This window comes from Cyprinodon variegatus, unplaced genomic scaffold, assembly GCF_000732505.1.
Source record: "Cyprinodon variegatus isolate N-32 unplaced genomic scaffold, C_variegatus-1.0 Scaffold400, whole genome shotgun sequence".
NCBI classification, from domain to species: domain Eukaryota; kingdom Metazoa; phylum Chordata; class Actinopteri; order Cyprinodontiformes; family Cyprinodontidae; genus Cyprinodon; species Cyprinodon variegatus.
This window is the reverse complement of record NW_015150853.1, coordinates 203542-229996: the sequence shown is the minus strand read 5'-3', so window position 1 is coordinate 229996 and position 26455 is coordinate 203542. Positions and strand designations below refer to the sequence as shown.

At 40.4% G+C, this 26455-nt stretch overlaps 3 protein-coding genes across 4 annotated transcripts; 1 reads left to right on the top strand and 2 right to left on the bottom strand.

Moving 5' to 3' along the window:
* The first annotated feature begins 6 nt into the window (after positions 1-6).
* cops6 (COP9 signalosome subunit 6) lies at positions 7-3368 on the top strand. The gene is made up of 7 exons (XM_015387639.1): positions 7-30; positions 162-224; positions 312-359; positions 436-550; positions 838-930; positions 1398-1498; positions 3147-3368. The coding sequence occupies exons 2-7, from the start codon at positions 207-209 to the stop codon at positions 3285-3287; spliced, it is 516 nt and encodes a 171-aa protein (XP_015243125.1). The 5' UTR covers positions 7-30; positions 162-206; the 3' UTR covers positions 3288-3368.
* A 676-nt stretch (positions 3369-4044) lies between these two features.
* LOC107092933 (extensin-like) lies at positions 4045-6419 on the bottom strand. The gene is made up of 5 exons (XM_015387653.1): positions 6193-6419; positions 5497-5558; positions 5376-5420; positions 5124-5284; positions 4045-4944 (listed from the first exon to the last, which is right to left on the bottom strand). The coding sequence occupies exons 2-5, from the start codon at positions 5549-5551 to the stop codon at positions 4147-4149; spliced, it is 1059 nt and encodes a 352-aa protein (XP_015243139.1). The 5' UTR covers positions 5552-5558; positions 6193-6419; the 3' UTR covers positions 4045-4146.
* A 2906-nt stretch (positions 6420-9325) lies between these two features.
* mcm7 (minichromosome maintenance complex component 7) lies at positions 9326-26089 on the bottom strand. Of its 2 annotated transcripts, none has more exons than XM_015387652.1 (15): positions 25868-26089; positions 22205-22284; positions 21357-21521; positions 21142-21266; positions 20878-21058; positions 20669-20806; positions 19456-19605; positions 19237-19351; positions 19024-19155; positions 18781-18864; positions 18205-18416; positions 17858-18123; positions 17613-17781; positions 16154-16263; positions 9326-9892 (listed from the first exon to the last, which is right to left on the bottom strand). In XM_015387652.1, exons 1-15 carry the CDS (start codon positions 25896-25898, stop codon positions 9667-9669), a joined length of 2184 nt encoding a protein of 727 aa, XP_015243138.1. In that variant the 5' UTR covers positions 25899-26089; the 3' UTR covers positions 9326-9666. The 2 variants fall into 2 exon arrangements, with proteins under 2 accessions (XP_015243138.1, XP_015243137.1); XM_015387651.1 differs by lacking the exon at positions 9326-9892 and adding an exon at positions 14872-15438 and having other exon boundaries at positions 25868-25898.
* Between the last annotated feature and the right edge of the window lie 366 nt (positions 26090-26455).

Here is a 26455-nt window from a genome sequence, read left to right as displayed (position 1 = left end):
GACCCGTCAGATATACACATCCATAAACAGGTTTGTAAATGCACCAATGCCTCAATTAAAGAATAATCAGTGATCAGAGAATCTGATTGGACTGCTTCCATCTGCTGCTATTCATTAATGAATATCTAAATCAGGAACACGTTTGTTTTCTTTTGCACCAGGTGTGTGAGATCATTGAGAGCCCCCTCTTCCTCAAACTCAACCCGATGACCAAACACACCGACGTAAGTTCATCTGCCTTTAAAAGTCAGAATCAGCTGTAAGGTGAAGGAGTTTCATTTTGATTCCTGCTGTCATCTTCTCTCCTCCAGCTTCCTGTTAGTGTTTATGAATCAGTGATAGACATCATCAGTGGAGAGGTGAGATTGTAACGCAGCCTCAGATGGTTTATTTCCCTTCTGCAAAAACCTGGTAACTTATTGAGTTTTTCATCAGGCCACCATGTTGTTTGCTGAGCTGACTTACACCTTAGCCACAGAGGAAGCAGAGAGGATCGGTGTCGACCATGTGGCTCGAATGACAGCCACCGGAACTGGAGAAAACTCCACTGGTAATTCTGTTTTCTGTTAAAAGGTTTTTTTTCTATTTAAACAAAAGCAGTTGAATGCAAAACAGAACTGTGAATATTTGGTTACATCTGATCTGTGGTGACCTGCAGTCTGGTTACCTTTTTAAATTAGTAGCAGAGGAAGCAAACAAGCTAAAATCAGGCAGATTTGAAGTCTGTTTTTTAGTAACGCTAATCTTTTTTTTTTCCTACAGCACAGAATATATGAACCATTATCTTTCATCATGTCATATGTTCTGACACTGATTGGTCTGTGTTTCTTCTGTTAGTGGCTGAACACCTTATCGCCCAGCACAGCGCTATAAAGATGCTCCACAGCCGAGTAAAGATCATTTTAGAGTACGTCAAAGCCGTCGAAGCAGGTAAACAAGCTTATTTATAAGGGAACAGGGAGGAAAATATGTAGAAATCAATGTTTGAAGGAGCTGCAAAGATTTATTATCCTTTTTGTTTCTTTCTAACACGCCTCCATAATAACGAGTTCCACTTTGAGAAGATCTCAATTCTTTATCATATTTGATACATGAGGTTTTGAGAGCTCTGCATCATCAGTGGGACATTTTTTATCAGACATACACAATCAGACACATGTCATGAAGAGACAATGAAAAAAATCTGATAAAAAAATAACTTGTATCTCAAAATTGATGCAAATATATCATCATTTTTTATTTATTTCCTTTGTCAGTAAGTTAAATTTTATAAAAATTCAAAAAAATAAATATTTTCGAATTTTTTGAAAAGGAGACTTGTCAATTATTTCCCGGTCTAGGCTTTAAAGGGTTAAAAGCATCCCTGAATCTCTGTTTTTTTTTTCTCTGTGTCACAGGAGAGGTGCCGTTCAACCATGAGATCCTGCGAGAAGCAAACGCCCTTTGCCACAGACTGCCAGTCCTTAGCACCATTAAATTCAAAACCGACTTCTATGATGTGAGTTAATCATTTATTTTCATTTTCAGTTTAAATTTGGAACAAAGATGCTCCCTTTAGTGTTTACCTGATGCACACATGAACATGTCCATAGGATCAGAGACCAGAGATGCCCTCATTTCCCTGCTGTTGTTTTCATAACGCTATTTTTAACCACCAGCGGTGCTTGTGAACGCTCCTCACGCTAATCTATAGATACCTGTAATCGGAGCAGAGTTAAAGCTTTAAGAGGAAGATTTATTAAGACCAGCTGGTTATTTTAAAATGCCAACATTTTAAAGAACTGAGTCAGGATTTGGGGTTTAAAGATTCGTCTGGAAATAACAGCTGGTTATCACAGTTACCTGCCTAAACTTTGAAACCGTGTAAAAATTAGAGACCGTCAGAGCGATTGTGATGCTAGAATGACATTTCACCATTAGTGAAGAATTTTTGCTTTCATGGTCACTATACTGTCACAAGAGTAACGAAATGAGCTCTCTGCATTTAACCCATCCACCTGGGGAGCAGTGTAGGGTTAAGGGTCTTGCTCAGGGAGCCAGAGTGGGAGTGGGGCTCGAACTCAGAACCTCAGGATTCGAAGCTCTATACCCTAACTACTAGGCCGCCACTCCCCTAAAGGTTTGCTCCTCCTCTCCAGTAGGAAACTTATTGTGGGTTAGCGGCGGATTTTGGGCTCTGAACTACAAATTCCCTCAGTAGAAACACAATAAAACGGTGGGAAATAATGTAAAATCCGTGTAGATATCTCTTATTTTGGTAAATTTTGCTATCCGCAACAAATATCACAAATACAATAATCTTTCAAAAGCAATGTGTGCATCATTTACAGTACCATTGAAAAGTTTGGGGTCACATTGAAATGTCCTTATTTTTTAAGGAAAAGCACTGGATTTTCTAATTTCTTGCATCACAGATTTTTGAATAGGAGTCATTGATGTCAGGTCAGAACATCATCTTCATCTTTGTTTTAACAAAATGACAAAAAGTGTTAAAACACCAAAATCTGAGCTCCATCCACCACACTGCAACTCATGAACATTTTGTCTTACCTATAAAAAAAAAAGTTTTTACTGGACTATAATATGCAGGTTTTCCTCTATCTCTATTTAAAGATATCCATGGAGATAAATAATCAGATCAGCATACTTCCTATATTACTGCCAAAAAGGAAACTGGTTTCTAAATTTAATTATTACATTTTATATATAAAGAAGAAAATACAGATAAATATTATTACAGATTATAACTATAATTCCAGTGAATTCTATTATTTTATCAGCAGTCTGAATAATGAATACTCAGTGTGAGGTCTAGTTTATATAAAATAATAATTTTCAGTTGCCAAAGTAAGTCAATAAAAACAACATTGAGACACAAAGGGTCATTATATCATTAGATATGTTAAAGATATCTTAGTGAAGGGCTAAATTAACATTTATGTCAGAAATATGTTAATGGTTTGTATAGAAAGTTTCTAGCTTAATATAACAACATTTAAGGTTTTATGTAACAGTAGGAACTCATCAGAGCCCTGTTAGTGTTTTATGTAAAGAAATATGAGCATATTGTTCAGATGAGCATTTCCTTTTGCCATTTCCCTCTTTCTAAAACAGTTTTCTACTGAACCTCTGTGTGTTTCCTGCAGCAATGTAACGATGTGGGCCTCATGGCCTACTTAGGCACCATCACCAAGACCTGCAACAGTATGAACCAGTTCATCAACAAGTTCAACGTTCTGTACGACAGGCAGGGCATCGGCCGGAGGATGAGAGGACTCTTCTTTTGAGCTGACGAAGCGATGGGGGAGGGGGGCTAACGCACTATTTTTTGTTCTCTGTTTGTGATCTGATCAGATAAAAAAAAAAAAGAAAAGATTTCATTTCAGTTTATCTTCAACCACAACCCTTTCTAAGGAGCATTCGGCCACACAAATCAGTTTAAAGCCTCTCTGGTCTCCTGGCAGCAGAGATCACTGAGCACGGACGTTACTTTACCCACTTTGTTTTATTGTTTCATGTTTCTGTAAGTAATAAATGCTTTTTTTTCATGGAATTTTTGAGTGTCGTCTCTTGTTTTTTTTTAACAGGAACTAATTATAGTTATTATAAAGACCGTTGAGTGAGCTGCAGGTTTATTATCAGGGTAAACCTTTACAGTCAGCTGGTGTATTTCTGAAGTAGCGTTCCTGCTGTGTGACCGCCTGCAGAGGTCTGAGGCAGACAGGTATACGTGGCAGAACAGGAAGCCTCGTAGAGCTGCAGAGTTTGGTAGATAACCTGAGTAAGCGTTTGTTTGGGTATTAAATGCACAGCAGAAACCAACATAATGACCCCTCCTCCTGTGTTGGTCGTTTACAAGGTTTGTTTTTAGCTGCCATGTGGCTCTGGGAGGAGCAAACCTTTTCTCTGCATCATCTTGCACCTTTTTAAAAGTCCTAATACAACCCATTAACTGATGAAAACAACGTTTCTCTCTTTTTATTGCCTCATTACTCAAACATTGGCTGAAAACTGCTCTTTTTTTTTACATTGTGAAGATAAATACAGTAAGTTTTTATCACAGCAACTCAATTCTCTTTTTGCACATTTCTGCGACATTAGATGAAGGTTTCAGTCAAAGTTCATGGAAGGCACTTGAATGACCCCTCATTTGTTCTCCTCAGCGGGCTCGTCGGCAGCATCATCAGGCTGTGGGTACTGGAAGCGGGCCGGGTCGTACAGGTCGTCCCTGGGGTCGTAGGAGTGGGGGTGGTAGTAAGGGTACGGGTAGAAGCCGTGTTTCTTCTCTTTGGACGGAGGAGGTGCCGGTTCTTCTACGTGTTCCTCCTCTGCTTCTTCCTCTTCGGGTGGGGGAGGTGGTGGTGGTGGGGGACCCATAATCTTCCCCTTGATGGGTCTTGGAGGATTGTCAATAAGGCAGTCGGGGTCCCAGTAGGGGTCACAGTCGTACTCCATACCCTTGAAGACGCGGATGGGTGCCGGAGGGGGAGACTTCTTGACCAGAACCGGTGGAGGCATGGGAGCCTTCTTTGGATGAGGGTGCTTATGGACCATCAGAGGGGGCGGTGGGGCTTTCTGGGGGGTACAGTGAGGATGATAACGAGGGTCGCATAGCACCGGAACAGCCCCGGAAGGCAGGTAGACGATGTGTGGCTTGCAGAGGGGGTCCTTGCTGTTGCACAGGAAAAGAACGTCCGCCTGAGAAATGGCCGGAGGGTGAGGAAGAGAAGGAGGGGTTTCTGGTTGATCCGTGGGCTTTGGGATTCCTTTCATTGGAGGAGGAGGAGGTGGAGGAGCATACTTGCACCTTTTATCTGTGACTGGGTCGCACATGATCATTGGTACACCCAGTTTGCTCTGGAAATAAGAAGCATTGGGGCCATATGTATGCTCCAGGTACCTCATCTGCTGGTAGAGCATCCGGAGTTTGTCGATCTCATAGAGCTGCAAGGAGAGAGAGAAAATCAGTGCTGTGTTCCCCGTTCTACATACAACCTACCTCCACTTACAGAAAACTTTAAACTACTCAAGAAATATACAGACCAAAAACATGACCTACATCTAATCTAAGCTGTGAATTTAATCTGTGAAAACAGATTTAGGTCAATAAAGCAGCCTCTCACCCCCTCAGTGTGTCCGATGCTGCTGTAGTATCTGTAGTACGCCTGAAAGTCTGGGTTTCCTCTGTACCACCTGGGGTCCGCATTACGCCTTGGCCTTGAGTGAGACAGGAAGTCGTTGGCTTTCTCAGAGCGAATGCTCACATCGCTCAAAGGCACCATCCCTGTTAGAAAAAAATATAAAAACCACCATTTAAAAAAAAAAAAAAAATGAATAAAAAGCTGTTTTATGATATTAGAATCTCTTTTTTTTACCTTCCTGTTTGATGGCCCCCAGCAAAGATTTGGCATCTATCAGGCCTACAAAAGGAATTAGATTTATCTGTGATAAATGGTTTCCAACCAAAACTACAAAGAGAAGAGAAGAATAACAGACCTGAGAGAAGAAGAAGACAGCATAGTGGCCCCAGCGAGCCATGTGAAGAAATCATGTTGAACCTGCAAAAAAAAAAAAAAAAAAAAAAAAAAATTATAAGGGGAAAAAAATTATTGATGAACATGCAATTTACACAGACATTTTTAATCCAATGGTCCAGATATTGTATTATTTGTATTTAACATAAAAACCCTTAATTGATACCAAACCTTAGAAAAACAGATTAAATACTATTTTTATTTTCATTCAACTTTATTTAATCAGGAAAAAAATACCATTAAGATTAAAAACCTCTTTTTCAAGGGAGTCCTGGCCAAGAGCCAGTAAAGTTACATACAGAACTGAAATGAATTAAATTAAATACATAAAGAAGCACATCAAGTAAAACAATGACAGACAACTGAAGGCGTTCCAAATTCTTTCATTTTCAACTTAAAAGCATATAAGGATAAAATCTCAGCCAACTTCCAGTCTGTAAAAAAAATCCACACAAGGAGCTGGGTATACGAAGGCTGTCTTCCCTAGATCTGTGCAGGATAAAGAAACAGTGAGCAACAGCTTATTGTTGGAGATCAGGGCATAAGAGACCATGCTTTTCTATATAATGGATTTTTTTCTAATTAATATTACTTCAAAAAGATTCCTTATAGAGAAGCTTTATGAATTAAACCAAAAACATGAACATGTTTCACTTACCAGGCAAGGTCGCTGTCTTCACTGAACCAGCAGAACCCACTGAGCTAAATATCTAACCCCTCTGTCATCCATTCTGTAACTTTATCCTCTGTCCAATTAGATTTCCCCTGACTTTCAAACCAAAATCCTTTCTCCTCCTCTTTCTCTTCATTCTAGATATTGTTTAAAGTGAAGCCCTGCGGCACCAATTAGGAATAAAAAGCCTCTGGACCAAAGCCATAAAGAACAAGACTTCAAATGGAAACTCCCCATTAGGTCTGGAAGGAAATCATCACCTGCTGGGAGCAGCTACATACAATCATAGTGAAAATGCTGTCTACTGAAAGTGTGCCTCAGCAGAAAAAAAAAAAAAAAGCTGTAAAAAAAGAAGCACAGATCAAAACCATAAACATATATTTATAGGATTTCCAGGTTTTCCGAACATGGTTGGTTCTTAAAAGTAGTTATTTTAGCTTTAAGAACACCTGTTTTTCTAGCTGCTGTGGGACAAGATGGCTATCAAAACAGCTGCATTTCCCAATTTTGTCCCTGCATGTTCTATGATACATTTAAAGTACTAATTATACAGCGTTCCTGTACATAGCTGTCATTCCAAGCATAAAAACAGACTTTTTTTGCACAGTTTTCACACCATGAACAAAAGACACATACCCATGCAGAAACCTGGTAAATAAATTGAATAGTACAACATAGACTCAGATTAAGTGGTGGAGCCAGCAATCTAAAGAAAGAAGTGGCTGAAAATGGATAGGCGTCACAAGTTCAAAGTCAATCTATATCATAAAATGAACAAGCATGTCGAACTTTCCAAATGAAGTTGAGTACATATTTCTAATGCCTTTGGTAAGAAATATGCATACTACGGTAAGTTAAAGCGGGTGAAATAAGTATTAAACAGCACCATTTTTTTCTGCTCTAGAGGTGCTATTGGCAGGACATTTTCACCAGGTGTCTGCAACAATCCATGCAACCAACACATACAAAGAAATCAAACCATAGTTGTCCAGAAATTAAGCTGTGTAATAAAGTGAAATAGCGCAGGGAAAAAGTTTTGAACACGTGAAGATAAGAAGGTGCTGTAAGGCATGGAAACCAAGACACCAGCTGAAATCTCAAGAATTAAAAAGCAATCCTGCGCCTTGTCAGTGCAAACTTCTATTAGCTGTTTCAGTCCCAATTGATGGCCTATATGATGTCTCTGGTATCAGAAACATCTCATGATAGATAAAAGGAAAGAGCTTTCTCAAGACCATTGCAACCATATTGCTGCAAATAATGGCATTGGTTACAGAATGATTTCTTAACTTCTGAATGTAAGCACTATTGAGGCCATAAGTCTAAAGAGGAAAGAACATCATTCACCATAAACCCACCATGACCAGGTGCTTCTCACAAGATATCTGACAGAGTGGTGAAAAAACTTATCAGAAGAGGTTTCCAAAAGCCAAATATCACCTTTGGAGAGCTTCAGAAATACCGGGAATTAGCAGGTACAATAGTTTCAAAGAAAACAGTAAGTAAAACCACCATGGCCTGTATGCATGCTCACCACACACGACTCTTTTGCTGAACAAAAAGCATGTTTAAGCTTGTTTTCGGTTTGCTGCACAAAATTTGTGAAATGCTGGGAGAATGCTCTTTGGATCTCTTAATGGACATGATGTTTGGAGGTCAAATGGCACTGCACATCAGCCCAAATACAGAGAAGCTTGGAGGTAAGAACATCATGGCGTGGGGCTGTTTTTCAGCATAGGGTATAGGCAAACTTCAAATAATTGAACGATGGATGAATGGATAAATGCACAGAGACATTCTTGATAAAAAATCTGCTGCCATCTTGCAGGATGATGAACATGAAACGTGGGCAGACATTTTGGCAAGACAAAGACCCCAAACACACATCCAAGGATACTCTTAATTGGTTTCAGAGAAAGAAAATAAAGCTTCTAGAATGCCAATCGCCTGACTTGAATCCAATAGAAAATCTATGGAAAGAACTCAAGATCTGAGTTCATAGAAGCCCATGAAACCTTCAAGATTTGATGACTGTGTGGAAGAATGGGCCAAAAATCACACCTGAGCAATGTATGTGACTAATTTCTCCATAGAGGAGGCATCTTGAAGCTGTCATTGCTTACTTTGTTTAAAGAAAGAAATACATTTTAGTGTGTTTAATACTTTTTCCTTTTCATGTCACTTTACTACATATAACTTAATGTCTGGACATCTATGGTTTGATTTCTTTTGTGTGGAATGTTACCAGCATCTGGTGAAAATGTTATCAATAGCACCTCCAGAATTATATTTACTGAGGTAAATTGTAGTGTTTTCAATGCTTATTTAACCCGCTGGATCTCTGTAGTTATGCTGCAATAGACATGGGGTCCACTTTACATCATTGTGCTCCATTCCACTTCTGTTCTCCCATTCCTCAGTATTTCTTAGTTAAACGTGATGCACTCCGGTTTTTCCTCATCATAGTAGCTTCATCTGTTCCGTTTCCTTTACACCATCCTGGACAGAAATATCAGCTGGACTGCTGCCATCATTAGATTATAGATGAGAGTAGAGCCATTTTTATCAGTGCTTATTCCTGTTTCTCTCCTAGATGCAGCTTTTACTCAGACTGACAGGATGTGCCCCCTTTCATCCCTTTGACACGATAATTGGTTCAGAGGTTATCCGCTTAAGTTTCATTTAAGTTTGTATGCATAAACTAATGAACAGAGTTTTAAAAGTGTTTAAGGAAAATGTTAAAAGACATGCAGCAGGTTAACCAGACTCAAACACTGAGTAACAAATATTTAGAAACTGGATAAAGAGTGTAAAGACAGCCAATTTAACTAAGGCATGAAAATAAATGTTAAAAAGTAAACCATGCATCTTTTTTTTTCTCCCAAAATCCACCTCAGATTTGCGTTTTTTGTGGGTTCATCACACAAAAAAAGCTGACTTTTCATACAAAAAAGAAAAAGAAAAAGAAAAAGAAAAAATGCAGACAAGGCTAAGAGTAATTGCTACTTTCAGCACCGTGAGTAAGCCCCGCCGGCTGCTGTAGCTGAAAACTACCAGGTGTTGAATTTTTTTTTCTTCAAACTTTCAATGTGCATAAAAAAGTCAAACTGAAAACCAGTGGTTCATACAGAAGCATTTATTATATCTCCTAAAATACAAGGCGAAACAATAACTTCACTCACCTGATTTGCATTAGAGTGCAATGAACATTAATGTACAGAAATTCTTAATATGAACTAGATGCTTTCAACTGCAGATACTACTATGTTCTGACTTACATATTTACAGGCAGTTTAATAGAGAGCAGGTTTCCTGAACATATAAAGCAATGGGTCCCAAAGAGCAGAGAAACACTCAGGCATGAAAGTAAAAGGAAGTCCTTGTTATGCCCGACTTAAGTTACAAAAAGCAGAGGGAGGAACCACAGCTGATCCTGGTGGAAGGCGGATCCAGGATGGTTCAGACGAAGGTGATCCTGGTACGGGCCTGGTTGATCTGCCACACGTTCAGCTCCTCGTACTCCTCCAGCGCCTCCTGGAACTGGGCAGGAGTGAACCCGCGGGAGACGCAGCGCTGCTCTGCTTCGGCCATGCGGACCACGCCACCTGATCCCCCGCGGCCCCCTGCGCCCTCTGTGGCGAGCTCACGCACCAGAGAGAAGATTACGTCTGCTGGGCGCTGGGTCCTAAAAGAGGAGTTTAGATGTTAGTTTTATCCCAGAATCATAAAGCAACCCATCTTAATACGTTTTTAAAACATCAACAAAGACAATCAGGAGCTTAAATGCTTTTAAAAGATAAAAAATATGGGAGTTCTTTAGACTAGGAGATTGTAAACACGTAGCTTTGAGGCTCTGTAAGGATACGAAGCACAGCAGAGCACATTACTGGTTTATTACAGCTTAATATAATTTTAGTTGAGCTTTTAGTTACAATTCTACATTTTTTCCAGATAAATAAAAAGGACAATTACCCCTCAGTTTACTAAAAATGTATTGCTTAAAATGTAGCTAGTGGCACAGCAAATATTAAATGTAAAATTAAATGTAATAATTCCAGAGAATTCAAACAATTGGTATAAATTTGCATCCACGATCAGAGAACATTATAAAGTGCCTATGATTTATAGATTGTAAAAGTTTCCCCTTTTCCGCCCAACAAAAATACAAAACATGTTTTCTATTTTGAAAGCGCTCCAAGTGCAGAACAAGCATGACGGAGTGTGAACACGTTGCTCGTTTCCATGAACAGAGCTCCATATAAACCCAGAGAGGTTTTATAGCTTCCTCCAGCACAAACAGCTACTGTGATGAAAACACCAGAAGACCATAAAAACAGACTGAGCCAGCACACATCCCACATGGAGCCCACTGATCCCAGTCATTAGGATCCAACACCAACCTGGCAGTGCTGGACTTGTCAGCTTGGAGGGAATCCTTGGACATCTCCATCAGCCTCATCGCCTCGTTCACGTCTTCTTTCTCCACTGTGTCCATCATCCGAAGTCGGGTCTGAGGAGGTGGGGTGCAAGTGATTTAGAGAGGGATGCAAATAAAGCAACTTCAAAGCGTTCATCTGGATCCGTGTCTGTGTGGGCTGCGCTGTGCCGGCACTGTCAGACCGAGACAAGTGCAATGCCCTCTGGGATGGCCGGCAATTGCCCAAGTCTCCGCCTCTCAAAACCAGCTAGTCTCTCCACAAGTGGTGAGCAGAAACCACAAAAATAAAGGTCTGACATCTCTGTGACTGCGCTGGCCATGGTCAGTTTTGCATGGGTTTGCACAGCTGTTCTGATTGAACACAGGCTGACTGCCCACCCAGCAAAGCTGACCAGAACCAGACCAGAGGATTCTGAAGGAATAAAACATCAGAGCTGTTCACCAAAACCAAAGATGTTAGGAACACAGCTATTCTGTTGGCAGCAGAGTGCCACCTAGTGGCCATCTGCATGCGGTACAGCAACCACCTGTTCACCTGAAGTGCTGGTTTTGCAGTAGATTGATGAACGCTACCTGCACAAACAGCACTTTTGACAACCAGAGGCAGACCGCTGCAGGATGGGCTGAAAAACATCACAACCGTTACACTTAACTTTTACAAACACTTTTTTTCTCTATTTTTCTAGAAACTAACCAGTTTAAATAAACATATTCCAAAAATTATGGAATTACTGTCTAATTCAGCAATGTATCATTTTGGAATCATGATAAACTTCAATCTATAACATAAATGTAGACCAGGGACACAAATCTAATCAATTCAAGGTCTACTTGACTCATCTTTGGTTTTCTGCTGCCAGTGGAAACTGTCNAAAATCCACACAAGGAGCTGGGTATACGAAGGCTGTCTTCCCTAGATCTGTGCAGGATAAAGAAACAGTGAGCAACAGCTTATTGTTGGAGATCAGGGCATAAGAGACCATGCTTTTCTATATAATGGATTTTTTTCTAATTAATATTACTTCAAAAAGATTCCTTATAGAGAAGCTTTATGAATTAAACCAAAAACATGAACATGTTTCACTTACCAGGCAAGGTCGCTGTCTTCACTGAACCAGCAGAACCCACTGAGCTAAATATCTAACCCCTCTGTCATCCATTCTGTAACTTTATCCTCTGTCCAATTAGATTTCCCCTGACTTTCAAACCAAAATCCTTTCTCCTCCTCTTTCTCTTCATTCTAGATATTGTTTAAAGTGAAGCCCTGCGGCACCAATTAGGAATAAAAAGCCTCTGGACCAAAGCCATAAAGAACAAGACTTCAAATGGAAACTCCCCATTAGGTCTGGAAGGAAATCATCACCTGCTGGGAGCAGCTACATACAATCATAGTGAAAATGCTGTCTACTGAAAGTGTGCCTCAGCAGAAAAAAAAAAAAAAAGCTGTAAAAAAAGAAGCACAGATCAAAACCATAAACATATATTTATAGGATTTCCAGGTTTTCCGAACATGGTTGGTTCTTAAAAGTAGTTATTTTAGCTTTAAGAACACCTGTTTTTCTAGCTGCTGTGGGACAAGATGGCTATCAAAACAGCTGCATTTCCCACTTTTGTCCCTGCATGTTCTATGATACATTTAAAGTACTAATTATACAGCGTTCCTGTACATAGCTGTCATTCCAAGCATAAAAACAGACTTTTTTTGCACAGTTTTCACACCATGAACAAAAGACACATACCCATGCAGAAACTGGGTAAATAATTTGAATAGTACAACATAGACTCAGATTAAGTGGTGGAGCCAGCAATCTAAAGAAAGAAGTGGCTGAAAATGGATAGGCGTCACAAGTTCAAAGTCAATCTATATCATAAAATGAACAAGCATGTCGAACTTTCCAAATGAAGTTGAGTACATATTTCTAATGCCTTTGGTAAGAAATATGCATACTACGGTAAGTTAAAGCGGGTGAAATAAGTATTAAACAGCACCATTTTTTTCTGCTCTAGAGGTGCTATTGGCAGGACATTTTCACCAGGTGTCTGCAACAATCCATGCAACCAACACATACAAAGAAATCAAACCATAGTTGTCCAGAAATTAAGCTGTGTAATAAAGTGAAATAGCGCAGGGAAAAAGTTTTGAACACGTGAAGATAAGAAGGTGCTGTAAGGCATGGAAACCAAGACACCAGCTGAAATCTCAAGAATTAAAAAGCAATCCTGCGCCTTGTCAGTGCAAACTTCTATTAGCTGTTTCAGTCCCAATTGATGGCCTATATGATGTCTCTGGTATCAGAAACATCTCATGATAGATAAAAGGAAAGAGCTTTCTCAAGACCATTGCAACCATATTGCTGCAAATAATGGCATTGGTTACAGAATGATTTCTTAACTTCTGAATGTAAGCACTATTGAGGCCATAAGTCTAAAGAGGAAAGAACATCATTCACCATAAACCCACCATGACCAGGTGCTTCTCACAAGATATCTGACAGAGTGGTGAAAAAACTTATCAGAAGAGGTTTCCAAAAGCCAAATATCACCTTTGGAGAGCTTCAGAAATACCGGGAATTAGCAGGTACAATAGTTTCAAAGAAAACAGTAAGTAAAACCACCATGGCCTGTATGCATGCTCACCACACACGACTCTTTTGCTGAACAAAAAGCATGTTTAAGCTTGTTTTTGGTTTGCTGCACAAAATTTGTGAAATGCTGGGAGAATGCTCTTTGGATCTCTTAATGGACATGATGTTTGGAGGTCAAATGGCACTGCACATCAGCCCAAATACAGAGAAGCTTGGAGGTAAGAACATCATGGCGTGGGGCTGTTTTTCAGCATAGGGTATAGGCAAACTTCAAATAATTGAACGATGGATGAATGGATAAATGCACAGAGACATTCTTGATAAAAAATCTGCTGCCATCTTGCAGGATGATGAACATGAAACGTGGGTGGACATTTTGGCAAGACAATGACCCCAAACACACATCCAAGGATACTCTTAATTGGTTTCAGAGAAAGAAAATAAAGCTTCTAGAATGCCAATCGCCTGACTTGAATCCAATAGAAAATCTATGGAAAGAACTCAAGATCTGAGTTCATAGAAGCCCATGAAACCTTCAAGATTTGATGACTGTGTGGAAGAATGGGCCAAAAATCACACCTGAGCAATGTATGTGACTAATTTCTCCATAGAGGAGGCATCTTGAAGCTGTCATTGCTTACTTTGTTTAAAGAAAGAAATACATTTTAGTGTGTTTAATACTTTTTCCTTTTCATGTCACTTTACTACTTTACTACTACTAACTTAATTTCTGGACATCTATGGTTTGATTTATTTTGTGTGGAATGTTACCAGCATCTGGTGAAAATGTTATCAATAGCACCTCCAGAATTATATTTACTGAGGTAAATTGTAGTGTTTTCAATGCTTATTTAACCCGCTGGATCTCTGTAGTTATGCTGCAATAGACATGGGGTCCACTTTACATCATTGTGCTCCATTCCACTTCTGTTCTCCCATTCCTCAGTATTTCTTAGTTAAACGTGATGCACTCCGGTTTTTCCTCATCATAGTAGCTTCATCTGTTCCGTTTCCTTTACACCATCCTGGACAGAAATATCTGCTGGACTGCTGCCATCATTAGATTATAGATGAGAGTAGAGCCATTTTTATCAGTGCTTATTCCTGTTTCTCTCCTAGATGCAGCTTTTACTCAGACTGACAGGATGTGCCCCCTTTCATCCCTTTGACACGATAATTGGTTCAGAGGTTATCCGCTTAAGTTTCATTTAAGTTTGTATGCATAAACTAATGAACAGAGTTTTAAAAGTGTTTAAGGAAAATGTTAAAAGACATGCAGCAGGTTAACCAGACTCAAACACTGAGTAACAAATATTTAGAAACTGGATAAAGAGTGTAAAGACAGCCAATTTAACTAAGGCATGAAAATAAATGTTAAGTAAACCATGCATCTTTTTTTTTCTCCCAAAATCCACCTCAGATTTGCGTTTTTTGTGGGTTCATCACACAAAAAAAGCTGACTTTTCATACAAAAAAGAAAAAGAAAAAGAAAAAGAAAAAATGCAGACAAGGCTAAGAGTAATTGCTACTTTCAGCACCGTGAGTAAGCCCCGCCGGCTGCTGTAGCTGAAAACTACCAGGTGTTGAATTTTTTTTTCTTCAAACTTTCAATGTGCATAAAAAAGTCAAACTGAAAACCAGTGGTTCATACAGAAGCATTTATTATATCTCCTAAAATACAAGGCGAAACAATAACTTCACTCACCTGATTTGCATTAGAGTGCAATGAACATTAATGTACAGAAATTCTTAATATGAACTAGATGCTTTCAACTGCAGATTCTACTATGTTCTGACTTACATATTTACAGGCAGTTTAATAGAGAGCAGGTTTCCTGAACATATAAAGCAATGGGTCCCAAAGAGCAGAGAAACACTCAGGCATGAAAGTAAAAGGAAGTCCTTGTTATGCCCGACTTAAGTTACAAAAAGCAGAGGGAGGAACCACAGCTGATCCTGGTGGAAGGCGGATCCAGGATGGTTCAGACGAAGGTGATCCTGGTACGGGCCTGGTTGATCTGCCACACGTTCAGCTCCTCGTACTCCTCCAGCGCCTCCTGGAACTGGGCAGGAGTGAACCCGCGGGAGACGCAGCGCTGCTCTGCTTCGGCCATGCGGACCACGCCACCTGATCCCCCGCGGCCCGCTGCGCCCTCTGTGGCGAGCTCACGCACCAGAGAGAAGATTACGTCTGCTGGGCGCTGGGTCCTAAAAGAGGAGTTTAGATGTTAGTTTTATCCTAGAATCATGAAGCAACCCATCTTAATACGTTTTTAAAACATCAACAAAGACAATCAGGAGCTTAAATGCTTTTAAAAGATAAAAAATATGGGAGTTCTTTAGACTAGGAGATTGTAAACACGTAGCTTTGAGGCTCTGTAAGGATACGAAGCACAGCAGAGCACATTACTGGTTTATTACAGCTTAATATAATTTTAGTTGAGCTTTTAGTTACAATTCTACATTTTTTCCAGATAAATAAAAAGGACAATTACCCCTCAGTTTACTAAAAATGTATTGCTTAAAATGTAGCTAGTGGCACAGCAAATATTAAATGTAAAATTAAATGTAATAATTCCAGAGAATTCAAACAATTGGTATAAATTTGCATCCACGATCAGAGAACATTATAAAGTGCCTATGATTTATAGATTGTAAAAGTTTCCCCTTTTCCGCCCAACAAAAATACAAAACATGTTTTCTATTTTGAAAGCGCTCCAAGTGCAGAACAAGCATGACGGAGTGTGAACACGTTGCTCGTTTCCATGAACAGAGCTCCATATAAACCCAGAGAGGTTTTATAGCTTCCTCCAGCACAAACAGCTACTGTGATGAAAACACCAGAAGACCATAAAAGCAGACTGAGCCAGCACACGTCCCACATGGAGCCCACTGATCCCAGTCATTAGGATCCAACACCAACCTGGCAGTGCTGGACTTGTCAGCTTGGAGGGAATCCTTGGACATCTCCATCAGCCTCATCGCCTCGTTCACGTCTTCTTTCTCCACTGTGTCCATCATCCGAAGTCGGGTCTGAGGAGGTGGGGTGCAAGTGATTTAGAGAGGGATGCAAATGAAGCAACTTCAAAGCATTCATCTGGATCCGTGTCTGTGTGGGCTGCGCTGTGCCGGCACTGTCAGACCGAGACAAGTGCAATGCCCTCTGGGATGGCCGGCAATTGCCCAAGTCTCCGCCTCTCAAAACCAGCTAGTCTCTCCACAAGTGGTGAGCAGAAACCACAAAAATAAAGGTCTGACATCTCTGTGACTGCGCTGGCCATGGTCAGTTTTGCATGGGTTTGCACAGCTGTTCTGATTGAACACAGGCTGACTGCCCACCCAGCAAAGCTGACCAGAACCAGACCAGAGGATTCTGAAGGAATAAAACATCAGAGCTGTTCACCAAAACCAAAGATGTTAGGAACACAGCTATTCTGTTGGCAGCAGAGTGCCACCTAGTGGCCATCTGCATGCGGTACAGCAACCACCTGTTTACCTGAAGTGCTGGTTTTGCAGTAGATTGATGAACGCTACCTGCACAAACAGCACTTTTGACAACCAGAGGCAGACCGCTGCAGGATGGGCTGGAAAACATCACAACCGTTACACTTAACTTTTACAAACACTTTTTTCTTCTAGCTTTTCTAGGAACTAACCAGTTTAAATAAACATATTCCAAAAATTATGGAATTACTGTCTAATTCAGCAATGTATCATTTTGGAATCATGATAAACTTCAATCTATAACATAAATGTAGACCAGGGACACAAATCTAATCAGTTCAAGGTCTACTTGACTCATCTTTGGTTTTCTGCTGCCAGTGGAAACTGTCACTGGGCATGCTTGCTTAGCCGTTTCATTCCTAGACAGAGCCACCTGTGGAAGTAGTTTACTGTTACCTTTCCTAACAAAAAAGTATTTATAGATGAGGTCCCCTATGTTCGTTTTGTGTGTCTGCTTCCGTCTCCTTGAACTCCAGCGGGCCTCAGCAGATGGCCGCTAACATTGAGCCTGATTCTGCTGAAGGGTTCTTCCTGTTAAAAGGAGTTTTTCCCTCTCCACCTCCTCCAAATGCATGTTCAGTTTGAGGGATTGCTGGAGAATCAATGGCAAAGTGCAAGCAAATATCTACTGTGGATGGTTTTCCTTATGTTTTAGCCATATACGCTGTCATGGTGGGTATTCAGGGAGATCTGAGGAGTCTGTCCAGTGTGAGAAAGAAGTGCTCACACTGCAGTAGACCAGGTTATCATCACTACCTGCACTGTAAGCACTTTATCGCACACATGACCAAAAACTTGAAAAATCAGCAGAACCAAATTATGTTGCATGAAATTATTTTTGCGAGACAATGTCCAACAAGTGCGATCGCAATCCTCACCAGCGCAGTGGCGAGGCGTAGGATGGAGAGCAGGGTACGAGCAGAGGTGAAGGTGGTGTCTTTGCTGACTCGGGCCTCTTTCCTCATCTCTACATAAGCAGCAGTGATGTAATCCGCCAGTGACTCCGGTACGACGGGCTGGCGCTTCTTACACAGAGCGATGTAACGCCTGAAGTGAACAAATTAAGTCACATTTTTAGCTAATGTTACCTACATATGGAAGGTGACCTTGCTGCAGGAAATACCTCATGAGTTTCATGTCGATGGGGGTGAAGTGAGTGGGCGGCTGGCGGGAGTGCTGATGGACGTAGGTGATGTGCTGCGCCAGACGCAGGTCGGCGTCTGCGTCCGGTTTGTCCTGGATGAGCCAGAGCAAATCGAAACGTGACAGCAGGGCGGCCGGCAGCTGAATGTTCTGCTCGATGCTCTTCCGCGGGTTGTAGCGGCCGTAGGCGGGATTGGCAGCGGCCAGGATAGAGCAGCGAGCGTTGAGGGAGGTCATGATGCCGGCCTGTAAAGAGTGCCATTAGAAACTCGACCGACGTACATTTCTGGATTATTCCCCTGGTGGATGTCTGGTAGGGAGCCGTACCTTAGCGATGGAAATGGTCTGCTGCTCCATGACCTCATGGATGGCTGTACGGTCAGCGTCGGCCATCTTGTCAAACTCGTCAATGCAGCAGACGCCCAGGTCAGCCAGCACCAAGGCGCCGCCCTCTAAAGTCATTTCTCCGGTCAGAGGGTCTTTCATTACTGCAGCAGTGAGACCCACGCCGGACGACCCCCGACCCGTGGTATACTGACCTGAAACCAGAACAGAAAGCAGGAAATTAAAAGCTGAAAAGACTGAAGGGAGAATTTACCGATGACAAACTGCTAAAACTGCCTTAAAGAAAATTCAAGTTGCCCCTCCCCTACATACTGCTAGTTAGCTGGCTGAAAGAGCTACACAGAGAAAGACTTTTCAAAAAATCTAATGCAGTAAAGAACCAAATCCTAATAAAGACTGATTTATTTGAAATGTGTGTAATGAGTTATGTTTCTGATAGTTCTGCTCATTAGTGGTCAAAGATTGACTTGGAAAAGCAGCAAAAACCACAAGTTAATATTTCACTGCAGGCCTTAATGGGAAGTGGAGATAAAATATTAAACAGGAGACGGGACTCACTTCTTGGAGCCAGGCGGTCGATGTAGGACAACAGCTGGGACTTGGCAACGCCTGGATCTCCCATCAAGCAGATATTTATGTTGCCTTCAGGGACAGAGCGAAAGACAGGAAAAGTGACGCTGTTATTACAACTCTGTATGAGGGTAATTATGTTTAGAGGAAAAACCAAAAAACTACTTTAAACTTTAAATGTATTCTTGTTTTATTTCATGAAAATCATCAGATAGTTCAGTTTCTGCTCACCTCTGATTTTCATGCCTTTTGGTGCTTGTTGCACTCCCCCGACCAGAAGGAGGAGCAGTGCCTTCTTCACGTCCTCGTGCCCATAGATCTCTGGTGCGATCGAGCCAGCTAGCTTATCATAAAATCCTTCATCTGAAGCCAAAAACAGGAGCTTTAGTTATAGAAAGGAGGACATGTTGCACCGCAGCCGTATATCCCAACGCAGATCCTGACCTGTGATGCTGCGAAGCTCCTCTTCAGTCAGCTCCTCGTTATCAAGCTCATCATCCTCCGTTTTGTTCATGAGTGTGATGCTATGAGCCTCAAGGTAGGTTTCTGACAGAAGTCCCTAAAAAAGGATTTTTTAAATTTGTTTAAAAAAAAGAAAAAAAAAGGAAACTTTAGACCATGGAGAACAAAGTGCTGTAATGATGGTTTAAAACAGGAGCTTACCTGCACAGCTTGACTGAATCCTGTACGCAGCAGAGGCAGGAAGATCCCAGTGATGGCTACATGGTCCCCAGGCTGAGCAAGGCGTGTGTTTTCACCACGAGCGTACACCGTCATGCTTCTGGGAATGTTTCCAACAGGCACCTGGTCACTCTGTAGAACAAAACACAGCGAATGAGCGGAAGGTGTTGAGAAACACCTGTTCTCCATCTAGAGACGGATCTCATATTCCTGAGGTCTAAATTACACATTATTACACTCCATTATTAAAAACCTGATTATTTTAACCAGAAAATGCAGCATCCCAGTTCAGGTTACCTGGTTCCAGCAGAAATGGCAATAGTCAAAGATAAAGAGACAAAGAAATGCAAAATATAGATTTGATACTTTATTGATTATTGCTAATAAAATTTGAGATAAAATACAGAAACGGACTATTTATAGATGAGCTGTATTCACGGACGGATAAAAGCTGCACCTCGTTTACTTAAAGTTTCATGCGTAACTTAAAATGTCTTATTAGAGAAAAAAGTATCTATAAATACTGCTGAAATTTCACTGCATGCACTATTGGAGTACCACAGGGTTCTGCGATCGGTTCCTAACAGTTTTTGCTTTTAATAACACTACCGACCCCCTTTCAGAGACATAGGCAGGTATCGGGTATTACATGCCAACAAATAACTCATTCCAGAGGGGTGGACCCGCTCGTCTGGTTCAAAACAAAGTGTTTTTGGTCCACTCCATTAAGCCTTGAACGCAACATTATTTCTGACACTTTGAATTGAAAAACCTTCCTGGATGGGAAGCGAAACATCTTCAAACATGGAAACAAAGTCCAGTGGATTGTTTAACCTTTTTTGGAATACCAGTGGTTTAAATAATTAGAGCAGCAGTAGGAGAAGGAGAAGCTAAAAAAAAAAAAAAAACTAGTAATGTTCAAGTGTAAAAAACTTGATTCAAAAATGAATATATAACAAAACATGTTATACAAAAAGAGAAATACAAAACTAACATGTAAAAGGTGTAAAAGGTTAGGGAACCACAAACTTAACAAGTATATATATATACCCAACTGATTTAGTAGACATTAACCAGTACTGCATGAAGCACTCAAAGAAATAACTCATTACTGTTCATTTCAGCTTATTTACATATGTTGAAAAAAAATTTAGATATAGAGATACAGGAAGCCAATCTAACTATAATAGCTTACATGCTCCTGGATTCGCAGCTCCTGAAACTTGACGAATTTGGAGCCTCTGGTCTGCAGGTAAAGCCGACCTCCAGACTTGTTGGTGACGCATTCTTGGCTGGGGCACATGATGAGAGGCATGAAGGAGGGAGACTGGATCTGATGAACACAGAGCAGCTCTTAGATCTATTGTCCATGTTGCTCCTACATGTGGGCGGAAGGAGTCTTACCGGTTGGTATGTCTCAGCCCCACACTGGTCACAGGTGTACGTAGCCACAGCCATCATTGGCTTCACCTCGGTGGCTCGGGTCACGATTCCTCGAACTGCGACCAGGTGGCCGATGCTGTCGGCGCGGATGTCGCGCACCACCTTCGGCTTAGAAGTGCTGGGAGCCTTAAAGTAGAGCTCGCTGTAGATGGAGGAGAAAATAAAGATTATAGATCATGAGCATCAGTTCTGCATAAAAAAACAATCAAAAATGTTTCAACTCACAATCTCCTCATGAGTTCAGGTGGGTACTGGTTACGGGGGTTCCTGGTGTCAGCAGGGTCACGCCCCCTCTGCTCCATCATCAACCTGTGCTCTATATACACATCCAGAGAGTCTTTGGCCACCACCTAAAAGAGAAAGAAAAGAAAAAAAAACATTAGCACAACTAGCTTGATGTAAAATTCTTAATGCGTGGCTTTTATTTTTTAACTGCTTACATCTCGTTCTTTGTATTCTGGCAGCAGCTCATGGACAGCGTCAGCAAACAGGTCCGTGTAACGCTTGGCGTTCTCACACACACTCTCCACCAGCTCAGGGTCCTCCTCTGCCACATCGTCCAGCTCAATAAAGAGAGAGACCTGCTCCCGGTGAGCCAAAGCCACCTGAGCAGACCAGCAATTAGACTCATCCAAAAACACAAACACCATCTAGACTGGTTGACGCTTCCAACAGAGACACTACCCTACGTCCACTCTGATGTTCTGTCTTGCATTAGATTTAGTTAAATGTCTTGTGCTCTAACAAAATTCCAAAGATTAATAATATGACTCATTAAAAACTATTTGAATTTATGGGATTAAGGTGACAGAAAAAAGAAATACTATATTCTAGCAATGCTGGACTCTAAACTGTAAAATAGTCTAAGAATATCACCTAAAACAAGATTTCATTTATTTTATTTTTTTATGGACCAACACTAGATTCTCCAATCCTTTTAGGATTTCTTACAAACCACCACAATATCTCATATCTTTTTAAATGTAGTAAAACAATTATTTAATTAAACAGTCAAAATCATTCCTGTTTATGCTACAAATCAGAAAGAATTCCCTTCCCACTATTAAATATTTATCAAATTCAAGAAGCAACATCAAAGTACACAATGGATATGCTATGGATAAAATAAAAAAGGAAAAGCTGCAATGATGAATTTAATTACTGGACTAATAATTAGCAGACATGACGTGCTGACAAGGGAAAATCAAAACACAGATACAAAACTTAAAATGAAACCCGTTTCACTTTTACTTTTTAACAAATACCACATTTTATTAAATATACTCACCAGCTGTGCTCCATATTTAAACACTTTCTTCCCATTGTCATCCTCTGTGTAAAACTCTTGCAAAAACCTTTTGCATTTCTCTGCAAAACACAGAAAAATATCCACTTCAGTAAAAACAAAAAAAAAAAACAGCAAACTAGACATTTTACCTTATTGTATCTAACTCACAGAAGAGAGAAGCAATTTGTGTTTAAAGCAGCAGAAATACCTAAAACCCAACAACAGCAGAGGGCCTTCATGCTGAGAGCTCATTTGTTGTCCTGCACCCCCCACCCCCCCACCCCTTTGTTGAGTAACATGGCATCCTGTAATCTCGATGAGTCACTATTGCTACAGTAAAGCACAAACCGCCTCTGCTGCACATTATGAAGCATATTACAGCTGGAGCGGACCTACTATCAGAGTTTTAGAGCGAAATAAGCAGCAGCTGCAGCGCTGATCGCTCCGGGCTGAGAAGGTAAATACAACAACAGGCGCGCGCTCCACTACCCGTTTTCTCTTAAGGAAATATCCCCTCACTTCTCCAAAGAGCTGCAACTAAAAACAATCCCCACTTCCGCGTTGAGATGAAGGAAACAGCTACTCGAACGGCTCTTTAAATACTCTACTTACTTTTGACGCCGCGGGAGAAAACGGCCAGCGCTGCTGGTTAATTTCCATGTTCAAGGATGTTATTGTAAACAAAGCAGCACATGGCTTCTCTGCCCCGTCACTGTGGTATCCCTCCGCGATCCTTCCGCGCATAAAAGCAGAACCGGTTGTTGTTTTCAGAGCTCAGCCATCTTCTGCTGGAGCAGAGAGCGATCCACGCACAGAGGAGGATACGCTCAAGTTTAATAACGCAGGTTTCTAACAGCTGGATGGATGAGACTTTAGGTTTCTACAGGTTGATGCTGTTGCTTTGTTCGGAGGAGGAGCCGCGTCTGCTTCAATCCAAGCACCGTGTCCGAAATTAAGGAGAAATTAGGCTTCTAATTGAAATTATGGCTTAATCTGAGTATTTAGGAGGCTGAAGTCAAAGTGTTAGCCCGTTTTTAGTTTTATCTGTTTCGCAATCAGTCGTACTTTAAAAAGGAAAAATCATTATGTTTATTTGCCCTAAACTAAATTATTCTGCACTGGTTACAGATTCCGATATTTATAAAACAGGTTGAACTAAAAATAAAAACTTTCAAGTCTATAAATGTTTCTAAAGAATGACCTGGTGACAAATAATTCAAACACTTCTTGATTTTGGCATGCCATTTGACACAATAGGAATTCTTGTATATAAAAAAAGAAGACAAACTAGAATAATGGATTCAGATTTGACTTAATAGAAATTGATTATTTTTTAGCAGGGCTCCATTTAGGAGTCTAAACTTGGATTAAAACTATTTATCAGATTAATATTAGTGATTTAATTATCAAAGAGTCCAGGTAGAGCTTTAGATTTACTTTTAGGAACATGGTTAACATGTTTCAATCAAAATGTGCAATAGGTTCAAAACATTTACTAAAAATATCTGTAGCTGCAGCTCTGTCTAAATACAAAAGGAACTTGAAAGAATGTCTGGTTTAATATTTTGTCCTTTTATTCACAAAAATCTTTTCGTGGGAGTGTTTGGCCTAGTGGGTTAGAGCAGTGCGCTTTTGCTTTTAGAAGGTTGCAAGTACCCAGTGGGATCCCACAGCCTGCACTCTGGGTCCCTGAGCAAGACACCTAACCCCACACTGCTCCCCAGGTGCCGCACAATGGCAGCCCACCGCTCCCCAAGGGGCTGGGTTAAATGCAGAGAGTGAATTTCCCCATTGTTGGACAATAAAGGAATTTACATTATTTTACATTTACAAAAGTCACAAAACATGGCTTCATTTGATTCGAAAGCAATATCAATTCTATCCTGGAAATGGTCAGTCAAAACTGTGATTTAAAGGTGGGCTAATGGAAATTTATTTTTTTTGGCCAAAGTGATAATCCACACTACCGGTAATTACAACACAGACAGAAAACAGCCTGTCCTTTGGTTAAGCTAATTTCATCGCTCATCTATTCACTGGTCATTGCACAGCTTCTGACTGTGGCAGCTTCTGTCCCTCTGAAGCACAAAGGCTTGAAAAAAAAAAGAGCACACACCGATGGAACATCAACTTCCTGCCACCTAAGAGAAATTTCACAGGCATCTTAAAAACTGCTCTCTTATGTGATTTTCTATAATGAATTAATTGTACAAGAATATATTAATGTAGTTCAAACTATATATATATATATATATATATATATATATATAAATAAATCATAACTCTTAATAAAATCTCACCATTTAAAGAAGTGGTCAGTCAACAAAACAAATCTCTTCCAATAGACACCGGTGTAGATTAGAAAGTCTTAGATGAAGATAAATATAAAGATTGGAGTAATTCCAGTGAATCTGTCTCCATTAGTCATGGAAAAAAAAAAACAAACCCAGCTACCAGCTACAATAAAAATACCTCCTTATCAAATGTATGCAATTTTTTAAGAAATCACCACTATATTTCTCCCTAAATAACTGGAGAAAATGCTTCTACAATAGATAAAATCATAATCTAACGGCACAGGGCAATGCAGCAACAAGCACTTAACATTTAAACTAGAGCTTTATTTGGTTCCACATCATTTGTGTAGGGAAAAAAGTGACAGTTTGAACATAGATGTTTACTGATAAATAAAACCTGAAAGCCCTTTAAAGTTTCACCGGAAGCATCGAATCGGAAGCCAACTTCAGTCCAGTCATCTGAGCCAATAGCAAACAGTGTCTGTTTTGACTAATAACACTAAATAACGTATAAATGCCTATAGAAGACCGTTTCCTATGCTGAACTCAACCCAGTATTGTGATACAGAAACATTTTCCGGATTAAATAGTTGAACTCTGCTGCTGATCCATATAACACCGTCAGCAGCGCAGCGCTAAATACAAAATGGCTCATCGACCAGCAGCAGTTAGCTCACTTGTTAGCCACGCAGGAGGACACATCCATGCGTGTCGATCCACACTACCGAGTTATGGAGCCTTAAATACAGGAAAATGATTAGAAGAGTGAAATATTCAGCATAAACAGGCAATCTGCTGCGTTTAAAGCCATGTTGGTCAGCCTCTGTAAAGTTATCGACTGTTTGATTTGCACACATTGCAGATGTCCCATAGTAATACACTTAAATAAAACTAGTGTTTGTGTTATGGAAGGTTTAAGTGGCCCAGGCCAGAAGAGATGCTGCAGTAAAGGGAGGTTCTGGTGGAACATGTGGCTGCTGAGTGGCGCCTGCTCCTTTGTTTAAGGATCCATCCGGGTCACAGAGCAGTCAGCGCCTCACACACAGCTGCTCCACTAACAGCAGGGCTGATCACACTCAGAAAAGTTAAAAAGAAACTCTCCTTAAGGTCATTTTAATTACTTACATTCGTATATATATATATATACATATATATATATATATATTAATGAAATCTACAAAAATCTCTCAAAACAGCGCATATTATCACAGGATCCTACTAGTTACTCATCTAAACAGACGCAGACTCGACTATTTAATAAAATCATTTTATTTTTATAACCCTCTCACCAAAAAGAGGACTATTTTTAACCGGTATTCACTATGAACAACCTGTTGCTGCCATGTTGTTTGTAGATCACATTTACCTTTCTCTGCCGCATAATCCTTACGAGCCATGTCTGTAGAGTTGAGCGTCAAAGAAAGCGAGTCTTGAAAAACTTTCAGCTGCAGCCGAAGCAAAGCGTTTTCTGAACGGTTTTTGACTACTTTTTTAAAAGCGAAGCGGTGGATTCATTCACATGCAGCCAGCACTTCTCCTGGTCGCGCTGCAAGAACTGGCGCCACTCTGACAACCTCAGCGACCAATCGCGTTGCGTCTTTCGGCGGAGGGGGGCGGGCTGTGAGAGTGGCGCGAAAGTTGGAGGAGGTAGGATGTCACGTGACCACAGGAACAGGCGCGAAATGTGATAATAGGATTTTATACGCCGCTACATGCTTCCAATGGGAGAAAACTGAGGAAGTTTATTGTTGAAAACTTGGTTTTGCTTTGGCAAACCTAAGTTTAAGAGATCAAAACTATATATATATAGATATATATCTATATCTATATATATATATATATATATATATATCTATATATATAAATATATATAGATATATATATATAATCATTTTCCAATATAGTAAAACAATAAACTTTTTTTCCAATACATTTCATTTACACTTCAAATACA